Genomic DNA, 12,059 nt, shown 5'->3' with positions numbered 1-12,059 from the left:
GAATAAGATACTCTTTAGGGTTCATATGTTTGTAAATCTGACTGTGATGAAGTCAGTGCCTCACCAGCCATCAACCTCACCGCACGTCACTGATATATATATATATATATATATATATATATATATACCTTATTTGTGTGTGTATATATATACATATACACATACATACATACATATACGTATCTACATATATATATATATATATATATATATATATATATATATATATATATATATATATATATATATATATATATATATATATATATATATATATATACATACATACACACACACACCTTATTTGGTGATTGTTTTTATCGTCTATCAGCCTGCCTTATCATTACAAATATGATCCGTGAGTCTGTTTTATTTATTTATTTATTTATTTATTTATTTTCACAAGGTCTTTGTTCCAGAGATGTGTGGGACGTGACCGCCCTGCCTCTTTATTTATAATAGCTGGCCAAGTAAGAGAGATGTGGTTCTGCTGCTGACATTTAGCTGACTGGGGTCAAAGTTTAAATCCAACATCAACAGACTGAAAACTTTTATCGTTGAAAAGGGAGTGGTAGAGGCTGGCATTTTAAAGAATATAGAGATAGGATGTTATAGTATAAGCATCATGGAAGGGAGGGAGGGCGTAAACTTGCTTTCCCCTTAATCAACAAACAAAACAAACATATGTGCTAGTCCTCAAAAACTGTTACAAACAATTACAGTTGATAATTCTCAAATTATGTGATTTTTATCTTTGTTTTGATTTAAAAAAAAAAAAAGTGTAGTATTTTTTGATAATTAAACAACATGTTGTCAACCTAATTTATGAAGCAAAACGTGCACACCAGCAAAAGTCCATATAATGATCCCAGTGTGAAAAACTTTAACAACAAATAAATATAATTTAGTTCAATAATTTAGGCAGGAAATAGTCCTATAAAATACAGTCTCCTTAAATAAATGTTAACGTTAAATAGAGCATCAGTTTACTTGCCTAACTATTTTTTGTAATGTATTTATCAAGTTTGTTATTGAAATCCATGCATCATTGTCAGCCAAATAAAGGACAATTTGGAAACATTACTGCAGTGGTTCTAATTGAGTCTAAGTCACATACAGTATGTCAAGTTAGTTGTTGTCTTGCACTTGAGCAGCTGGAGGCTTAGTTATGCGTATCACTCAATTCAATCGATTTGGTGTATTAAGAATAATTCAAATAAAAGTATAAAACAAGGAATGTGTTTAAGTAGTGCACTATTATTGTTTTGTTGTCACGTGCTTGTTGAGAGCAGTCGCTAGATGGCAGTGTAATGCATACAAGTCATGACAGGAAGGATTGCTGCATTATGGGTATTGTAGTTCTTCCACTCATAATCGTCATCATACAGTACTGTCACTCCGCATTCAGACACGTGACCGGACAAACCCGCAGTGGCAGGTTGTGTATTTAAATTGTCAAGTTATGCGGAACTTGTAAGTCCTGGTCGCCGTGTGTGTTCACTGTGGCTTCCTCTCTGCTCCACATTGAGTCTCTTCAGAGAAGAAGGCGGATGTTGAAGTGTTTCAAGTTGCGTTGCCAGACCGCCACAACAAGTGCAGTCAGCATCAAAGCAGTCGCATTTTTGGACATCATTTAATTTTGGTATTTTTTAAATTTTTTAATCGTTTGACTTTTATGGTCAGTCTTTGGACAAGACATGAAGTTTAACGGCCATATTAACCTGCGAATCGGAGAAGCCGTGGGCCTGAAACCGACCAATATCGCCCGGCGCCACTCCTTGGTTTTCTTGAAGAAATCCTCGGCCTTGTACCCTTACATTGTCCTCAAGGTGGACGACACCAAAGTGGGACAGACTCATACCAAACAGAAAACCGCCACGCCAACCTACAACGAGGACTTTGCCTTCATAGTGCGAGACGGTCGACACATCGAGGTGATCGTCTTCAACGACACCCCCATCGGGTATGATGACTTTGTGGCCAACTGCACCATCCACTTCCAGGACCTCACCAGGAATTCCAACTCGGAGGAGTTCTTCGAGGAATGGGTGAGTACAATTACTGTGCATTTCTCACATTATATGTACGAATGTTGACACTGATGTATGTAATTATGTAGACGCCAATGTCCAAAGTGTGGCCCAAGGGCCGTTTGTGTCCCACACTTTGATTTATGGGCAGCACGGTGGACGGGGGTTAGTGCATGTGCCTCGCAATACGAAGGTCAATCAATCAATCAATCAGTGTCTATTGATATAGCCCTAAATCACAAGTGTCTCAAAGGGCTGCACAAGCCACAACGACATCCTCGGTACAGAGCCCACATAAGGGCAAGGAAAAACTCACCCCAGTGGGACGTCGGTGTGAATGACTATGACTCTAGGGGAGACCGAAAGCAATGGATGTCGAGTGGGTCTGACATAATATTGTGAAAGTCCAGTCCATAGTGGATCCAACATATCAGCGAAAGTCCAGTCCATAGTGGATCCAACATAATAGTGAGAGTCCAGTCCATAGTGGGGCCAGCAGGAAACCATCCCGAGCAGAGACGGGTCAGCAGCGCAGAGATGTCCCCAACCGATGCACAGGCGAGTGGTCCACCCCGGGTCCCGATTATGGACAGCCAGCACTTCATCCATGGCCACCGGACCTGTGTAACTCCCCCTCCTCCACAAGAGAGAGGGGGGAGCAGAGGAGAAAATAAAAGAAATGGCAGATCAACTGGTCTAAAAAGGGGGGGCCATTTAAAGGCTAGAGTATACAAATGAGTTGTAAGATGGGACTTAAATGCTTCTACTGAGGTAGCATCTCTAACTGTTACCGGGAGGGCATTCCATAGCACTGGAGCCCGAATAGAAAACGCTCTATAGCCCGCAGACTTTTTTTGGGCTCTGGGAATCACTAATAAGCCGGAGTTCTTTGAACGCAGATTTCTTGCCGGGACATATGGCACAATACAATCGGCAAGATAGGCTGGAGCTAGACCGTGTAGTATTTTATGCGTAAGTAGTAAAACCTTAAAGTCACATCTTAAGTGCACAGGAAGCCAGTGCAGGTGAGCCAGTATAGGCGCAATATGATCAAACTGTCTTGTTTGGTCCTGAGTTCAATCCCGGGCTCGGGATCTTTCTGTGTGGAGTTTGCATGTTCTCCCTGTGACTGCGTGGGTTCCCTCCGGCTTCCTCTCACCTCCAAAAACATGCACCTGGCAACACTAAATTGTCCCTAGTGCGTGAATGTGAGTGAGAATGTTGTCTGTCTATCTGTGTTGGCCCTGTGATGAGTTGGAGACTTGTCCAGGGTGTATCCCGCCCTCCGCCCGAATGCAACTGAGATAGGCTCCAGGCCACCGTGTGAATAGCCCAAATGATGAAAAAGAGAGTATAGACCTAAAATGGAATCTTGAGAAACACCACTCGTATACATGAAAAAGTTGAACAAATGACTACTGACTGCATCTGAAATAAACAAGCTACAGCAACACAGTAGTTACATCAATTGCATTAACAAATTCTAACTGTCAAAGAGGAGAGGTCTTAAAGGGGTGCCTTGTGGAACGCCTCAGTTATCCAAATCAGTTATCTAAATCACAAGTTTACACCCCAGTGTTCTATATTTGCCAGCAAGGTTAAAATGTCAATGTAAAGATCTGCCAATATGTATACCGTTGTCCAAGTTTCTCGATACAACAGGAGCACTTTAGTGTTTTTAGGAATTTTCTGCAAAAAAGTTTGTCTCCGAAGTTTTGAACTGAACTTGGGGGTTGGGCTATGGTGTCATTCCCGGGCCATATTTGGCCCATGGGCCGCCAGTTGAATAGCCCTGCCATACTACATGGTAGAGGGTTACCCGAAGAGCCTTGCGCGAGTCCACCATTTTTATTCAGTTGTCATCTATTCATTCCTTCTTTTTCTCTATCCTCTTGTTGTGGGGGCAGACTCAGGCTGGGCGAAACAGCTGAAAACTGCTTCACAATATACTTTGTTCATATTGGTCGATATCGATAATTATTGATATTTTTTTGTCCTATAGAAAATATGGACCAGGGGAAAAATATATTAAATGTTTACATTTTTATTTCAAATGTAACCTTCCTCTGATTATAATCCTCTCAGCTATCAAGGAGAAAGGAAAGGAAATGTGAACACAACCAAAAAAAAAAAATATATATATATATATATATATATATATATCCATATACATATATCCATATATATATATATATATATATATATACACACACAGGTAAAAGCCAGTAAATTAGAATATTTTGAAAAACTTGATTTATTTCAGTAATTGCATTCAAAAGGTGTAACTTGTACATTATATTTATTCATTGCACACAGACTGATGCATTCAAATGTTTATTTCATTTAATTTTGATGATTTGAAGTGGCAACAAATGAAAATCCAAAATTCCGTGTGTCACAAAATTAGAATATTGTGTAAGGGTTAAATTTTGAAGACACCTGGTGCCACAAACTAATCAGCTGATTAACTCAAAACACCTGCAAAGGGCTTTAAATGGTCTCTCAGTCCAGTTCTGAAGCCTACACAAACATGGGGAAGACTTCAGATTTGACAGCTGTCCAAAAGGCAACCATCGACACATTGCACAAGGAGGGAAAGACACAAAAGGTTATTGCTGAAGAGGCTGGCTGTTCTCAGTGCTCTGTGTCCAAACACATTAATGGAGAGGCAAAGGGAAGGAAAAACTGTGGTCAGAAAAAGTGTACAAGCGATAGGGATCACCGCGCCCTGGTCAAGATTGTGAAAAAAACCCATTCAAAAATGTGGGGGAGATTCAGAAGGAGTGGACAGCTGCTGGGGTCAGTGCTTCAAGATCCACCACCAAGAGACGCTTGAAAGACATGGGTTTCAACTGCCGCATACCTCGTGTCAAGCCACTGTTGACCAAGAAACAGCGCGAAAAGCGTCTCACCTGGGCTAAGGAAAAAAAGAGCTGGACTGCTGCTGAGTGGTCCAAAGTAATGTTTTCTGACGAAAGCAAATTTTGCATTTCCTTTGGAAATCGAGGTCCCAGAGTCTGGAGGAAGACAGGAGAGGCACAGGATCCACGTTGCCTGAAGTCTAGTGTAAAGTTTCCACCATCAGTGATGGTTTGGGGTGCCATGTCATCTGCTGGTGTCGGTCCACTCTGTTTCCTGAGATCCAGGGTCAACGCAGCCGTCTAACAGCAAGTTTTAGAGCACTTCATGCTTCCTGCTGCTGACCTGCTCTATGGAGATGGAGATTTCAAGTTCCAACAGGACTTGGCGCCTGCACACAGCGCAAAATCTACCCGTGCCTGGTTTACGGACCATGGTATTTCTGTTCTAAATTGGCCCGCCAACTCCCCTGACCTTAGCCCTATAGAAAATCTGTGGGGTATTGTGAAAAGGAAGATGCAGAATGCCAGACCCAAAAACGCAGAAGAGTTGAAGGCCACTATCAGAGCAACCTGGGCTCTCATAACACCTGAGCAGTGCCAGAAACTCATCGACTCCATGCCACGCCGCATTAACGCAGTAATTGAGGCAAAAGGAGCTCCAACCAAGTATTGAGTATTGTACATGCTCATATTTTTCATTTTCATACTTTTCAGTTGGCCAACATTTCTAAAAATCCCTTTTTTGAATTAGCCTTAAATAATATTCTAATTTTGTGACACACGGAATTTTGGATTTTCATTTGTTGCCACTTCAAATCATCAAAATTAAATGAAATAAAAATTTGAATACATCAGTCTGTGTGCAATGAATAAATATAATGTACAAGTTACACCTTTTGAAAGCAATTACTGAAATAAATCAAGTTTTTCAAAATATTCTAATTTACTGGCTTTTACCTGTATATCCATATATATATATATATATATATATATGTATATATATATATATATATATATATATATATATATATATATATATATGGATATCCATATATATATATATATATATATATATCCATATATATATATCCATATATCCATATATATATATATATATATATATATATATATATATATATATATATATATATATATATATATATATATATATATATATATATATATATATACACGTATCTATAGATTTGTGATAGATATAGATACATCTATCTATATATAGATATAGCTATCTATATATAGATATATCTATAATATAATCGATAATCATCACGAACCAGAAACCAGGAAACAGCAAACAGAGACAGGAGTCAGGATCTAGGGAATAGCTCACAGCATTCAAGAAACAGGAAGTCCACAGCATACAGCAAACAATACTCCAGCCTGACTGGAGGGCAAGGCAGGTATAAATAGCAGCCGACTGATTGACACCAGGTGTGGCCAGGTGCCAATCAGTCGCAGCTGAGGGGAACAGCGCTAAGGGAGGCAAGCAGGAAACTGAACAAAAACAAGAGCACTGACAGGGAAAAAACACAAACAGAGGGAAAACTAAAACATAACCAAAACTGTCAGTGACAAGCCTGACACATATCAATTGAGATGCTGATTAAACAGCATTATTATTGCACAAGTGAGCCTTAGGCTGCCCACAATAAAAGACCACTTTGAAATGTGAAGTGTGAAATGTGTAATATCACAGTTCTGCATAACTTTGTTGTATGGACAATAAGACCCAGAATATATGAATATGGACGATGCTCCTCTGCTTCCCAGACCACCTCCTTAATCGACATCTTTTATAATCGAGCAAAAGCAACAAAGATATAACAAACACGGCGAAACGTAAACGCAAAGGGTACAATACATCCACATATTCGATATAATATCACTGTTCTGCAGAACTTTGCTGAAGAACTCCGCTTGCGCCTGACACTTGCTGCGCCGTAAACAAGCCCCGCCTACTGTACCCCACTCTGTTTGTGCCTCGTCTGCACGAAGCAGAGCTTCGTAGGTCACTCAGAAGTGCAGATTTTAACCATTGTAATAATTTCTATTAGTTTGAAAATAAAATATCCAGCCGGCTGCATTGAAATGTTTATTATGTTGTACAAACGTATTATGCCAAGGTAGCACAGTTAACTGCTTTTTATGCTGTTTTGCAAGACCCGTGTCACATGACTTCAAACTTGACACCTCATTGGCTGGTTCTGAGACAGGATCATTTGCTTCAGTCTTAATTTACGGGAAGTGAGTCTTGCATTTGGAAGCAGTGAATTTTTCGACACTGAATTTTTTTACACTGAATTTTACACCATTTTTTTTTCAATTAAATTGTTTGCCTAATTTGATGTAAAACAATTCAGTTCACCAAATCCAAACACAAATACTTCAGTTACATAAATTCAGTGTAAATGTTTTTTTTTTTAAAAGCATGTATTTAAAATTTTTAAATCATTGCTTCTGAAACGTTTCTACTGGCCCCGCCCACATAAAAAGCAGCATAAAAAGCAGTTAACTGTGTTAAGCGGTGCTTTTAGATTGTTTACGTAAAAAAGGTGAAGCATATCAAAGCAGTACCCGCATCCTTAAATTTTTCAGAATTTGGCTCTTGGTTAAAAAAAAGTTGGGACATTTTTACCCTGACCACAGAAAATGCGACTTTCCTAAAAATGTCCATCCATCCATCCATTTCCTACCGCTTGTCCTTTTCGGGGTTGCGGGGGGTGCTGGAGCCAACACATATATGTCATATTGTCATAATTTTTCCACTTTAAAGCAGTCAATCTTTCAGAACAACTTCTGCTTGAAATTACGTTTTAATTATATTTTTGGGATTTTAATCATTGAAAGCGGTGTTTCTTAACTATGGGGCATTGTTCTAATCAATTGTTGGGTCACCAAAAATGTCTGTTTCTCAGCTGTGGTCTGTATGGTCTGTAGCGGTCCTCAGTTGTAAGACACTTTTCCACCACATGTGGCAGTAATGACATTGTCAACAAACAGAAAAAGTCTGGAGCTAAAGTCATAGAGAAGTTTGCACTCTAATTTCATTGACAGTTTAGTTCAAAAACATAGTCATTATTAATTTAGTTTATTTATTTTAGCACCTTATAAGTATATGTACATTTATTTTTTCCTCAGTTATTTGAGTCCTTTCGTATGCAGTATATTTGGTTATTGGGTTTTTTCTAATCAGCCTAACCTAAGCCTAAGGTTTACTTGTTAAATAATAATCTTTTTGATCAACACATGGTTTCACCTTATTTAACACGTTTGTAAACTGTAAGTAGTTTAGAATTAATTATTAAATATGATTAAAATCAAGAGTAAGAGTACTAAGTCAGTGTTAATATTTGAGTGACCCTCAGGTTCCTCTGTTGCTGACAAGTTGGGCCTGAGGTCAAAAAGGTAAAAAGAATTCTGCTGTAAACATAAAGTCGTAGTTTTTTTATAGCGAAAAAGCTAAGCTCAAGCAAAAAGACAAACATGTTTTGTACATACACATCATTATCCAACATAAATAGTGACACACTTATTATTTCAGTAGTAAGTCACACTTACAGAAAACAGTAAAGTTTTTCTGCATGCTTTGAATGGGAAAACGTAGTACCATCATCAATAGTGCCTCTGCTGTTTACAACCAAGTAGTACACTCCTTTTTACCTCAGTTGCTTCAAGCAGTGATTAATCAGCTATTAACTGAATTGTTTATTTTTCACATATGAAATTATTTTAACTGGTACAGCAAACTGTGTCATATAGTGTGCCATCTTAGGCTAATTTGAGGAACAAAGATGACAATTCTAAAATGGTCTAAAAATAAGTATCTACAAATATTATATGAACACGAGCGATGACAACACTGATTATTATCGATAAATTAATTTGTCGGCGCCAATTTTTTTTTCAGAATTTTGTCGACAACTTCACCCAATCGTTGCACTCCCACTAATGTGATTTTAAACGAGTTGTTGACAATGTATCGTTTTTCATTGTAAAAATTAGGTTCGTCCCCGGGAACTTTGCGTCCTTTCAGATATTAATGCGTCATGGACGCATATCAAGCTACATCACTGTGATGCGAAAAAATAATTGTTGCTCTAATAAAGATGCTCGAAGCCGTAAGTAAGACAATTGTCAACACACTGAAACTGAACTGCAACACAGGTTCCATTCAGAACAGTCTTCGCCATGATCCACAAAAAAAGTTGAGTGCACTTGCTCCATGTCATATAAAAAACTTCTGTTTGGTAAATAGACGTAACAGTGCTGTCAGCGTTGCTGCAAAGGATGAAGGGATGAAGGGTCAGCCTGTCAGTGCTCAGATCATACGCAGCACATCATTGGTCGCATGGCTGTCATCATAGAAGAAAGCCTCTCTAAAAGATGATGTACAAGAAAGCTTGTAGTTTACTGAAGACAAGCAGACTAAGCAGGAAGTGAAACGAATAGGAGTAGGAATAATTAAGATCTCCTTGTCCTTTTTTGGACATTTGAAATGTCAAACTGAAATGTGTAATAATAATAATAATAATAATAATAATAATGGAATATATTTATATAGTGCTATTCTAGACACTCAAATCGCTTTGCAGAGAACTGAGAACCCATCATTCATTAACTCAACATTCACAAATTGATGGTGGTAAGATACATTTGTAGCCACAGCTGTCCTGGGGTGGACTGATGAATGCGTGGCTGCCAGTTTGCGCTTACAGCCCCTCTGACCGCCACCAAACATTCATTCAAATTCAGACACCAGTGTGAGTAGCACTGGGAGCAAGGTGGGTGAAGTGTCTTGCCCAAGGGCACTACGACTGTGACTAGGAAGGCGGAAGCTGTAAGATGTGGGCAGGTCTCTGTGACCTGAGAGGTGTGGAAATGGTGGGACATTTCAATATTTTTCTTAATATTTAGCTGTACTCACATGATTGATTAGATTCAACATGTATATTTACGAAGGTCCTGAGTTCAATCCTGGGCTTGGGACCTTTCTGTGTGGAGTTTGCATGTTTTCCCCGTGACTGCGTGGGTTCCCTCCGGGTACTCCGGCTTCCTCCCACCTCCAAAGACATGCACCTGGGGTTAGGTTGATTGGTAACACTGAATTGGCCCCAGTGTGTGAATGTGAGTGTTAATTTTGTCTTTCTATCTGTGTTGCCCTTGCGATGAGGTGGCGACTTGTCCAGGGTGTACCCCGCCTTCCGCCCGCATGCAGCTGAGATAGGCTCCAGCACCCCCCGCGACCTCGAAAGGGACAAGCGGTAGAAAATGGATGGATGGATGTATATTTAGCATTTAGATTGAACATTTAGATTGAACATTTAGATTTAAATTTAACATATAACTTTAGATTGAACATTTAGATTTAAATTTAACATATAACTTTAGACTTAATATTTATATTTAACATCTAGATTTGTATTTGTATTTATAACTATGGTTATGGTATTTGTTCATCTGCGCCACATGTGTCACATATTTACAGTTTCACTTTTCAACATGACCAGGAAGAAGCATACTTTTTTAAAAATCCTACCCCTTTTCCGTTTCAGAGCATTTGCTAACACATTTGTTAACTTCCTCTACTGAATCTGTAACAAACAAACAAATAAACCCATAAAGTTCACATTGATTAATAGTTATTGATGATATGTGAGCCATATAATTTGCTTAATATGTTATAGATAATAATTACTAATATTAATTCATCAATAAGGGTTAATATCCTAAACTGGATTATATTAGTACATTGTTTGAATTTATCCATTCCATAATTTAACTCTATAGAGAAAACTCTCTATTAAGGAGAAATTGTCGAAATGTATTATTTCTGAGTATCAGTGACAATAATCTGTGGCTGTATTTAGACCAGGGATGTCAAACATGCGGCCCGCAGGCCAGATCTAAATGTCCACTGGATGTCGCAATAGCTATGCTGGTAGGCAATCAAATATACCAAGCAAGAGGTACACGATAAAGCGGGGCTGCGACTTCTCCTCCTTTTCCAGGAGTAAAATAAACAATTGGTAACCCCACTTAAAATGCTGCATGAGACACTGCACATTGATATAGTTCTGTGAAAATGATTGTCTTCTGTGCAAATTTAAAGAGAGTGAACAGTGTATGATTTACTGCAATACTGTCAGTCTTTTAAGTTTTTATTTTTGGTTTGTCGAAATTGTTCACACATTGCACAGCTTTTATTTTTCTAACGAGACACAGTGATGCCTAGAAGGCAGGGAGGTGCTCAACCCTCTTGAATAGTTTCTACCTCTGTTTGTATGGTTTGTTGAGTTAGCACAGGATTAATATGTGGAAGTGACAAATGAGGTAGTTCAATCCGAGATGGGCTGTGACTTAAAAGTGTAATTGCTTTGTAGATACACTGAGATTAAGTCTAAATTCATTGTGTTTTTCATGGTGTTTTTGAAACGGCACCAATTTCAAAAACCCTGCACCAAAAGGATTATTTGTGATATGTACATTTTCAAAATGTTTGTTCTATTTGGGGTCAAAGTAAGAAAAAGAAAACAATCAGAAGTTGTTGTAGTAGTATTTTTAAGTTATTATGCCATGATTTTACCCGTTGGGCCCATGTGGGAATAGATTTTCCTCCATGCGGCCCCTGAGCTAAAAATGAGTTTGACACCCCTGATTTAGACCTTTCTGGTTTCAGAATGCAACATTGCAAAAAAAAACAAATCACAAAGCATCTTTAAGCTGTCACTTTAATGTATACTTTAATGTATATTTTTTGACACTTCTTTTTCTGATCACAGCCATCTTCATCATCAGTACCGTATGTCATCCTATCAAATATTTTCATTATGCTCTTGTGTTCATAGTCTATTGCATTTCTCAGTTCAGAAGCCATGCAGACATCTGTGAATGTCACATTTGAACCGCACCCACCGCTGCTGTGAGACAGTGTTTTGCTTTCACTGAGGAGTTAAAACTTTGCAGCATAATGCAATAAATTACCTATCTCCATGCTTATATGTATTTGATTTAATTTATGCATGCAGAAAAACTATGTAATGTTGGGATTTTATTTAGTTTAAACTATTTCATTATTTCTAACAATTTGGAGAGGAAGTATGTATTTAAAAAAAAAAATCCTCCTATAGAGTGGGACTCACCAAAGTCA

The 12,059-nt window shown here is 38.3% G+C and overlaps 1 protein-coding gene across 2 annotated transcripts in view; it reads left to right on the top strand.

Moving 5' to 3' along the window:
- Positions 1 to 1,421: 1,421 nt before the first annotated feature.
- prkcha (protein kinase C, eta, a) overlaps positions 1,422 to 12,059 on the top strand; it is a 48,452-nt gene continuing 37,814 nt past the window's right edge. For both annotated transcript variants that reach the window (XM_061968847.2, XM_061968846.2), the window contains exon 1: positions 1,422 to 2,048. In XM_061968847.2, the coding sequence (XP_061824831.2) occupies positions 1,698 to 2,048 (351 nt within the window). In that variant the 5' untranslated portion in view covers positions 1,422 to 1,697. The remainder of the gene's footprint in view (positions 2,049 to 12,059) is intronic.

The sequence above is a fragment of the Nerophis lumbriciformis genome, linkage group LG08 (assembly GCF_033978685.3).
Source record: "Nerophis lumbriciformis linkage group LG08, RoL_Nlum_v2.1, whole genome shotgun sequence".
NCBI classification, from domain to species: domain Eukaryota; kingdom Metazoa; phylum Chordata; class Actinopteri; order Syngnathiformes; family Syngnathidae; genus Nerophis; species Nerophis lumbriciformis.
This window is presented reverse-complemented; position numbering and strand designations above follow the sequence as displayed.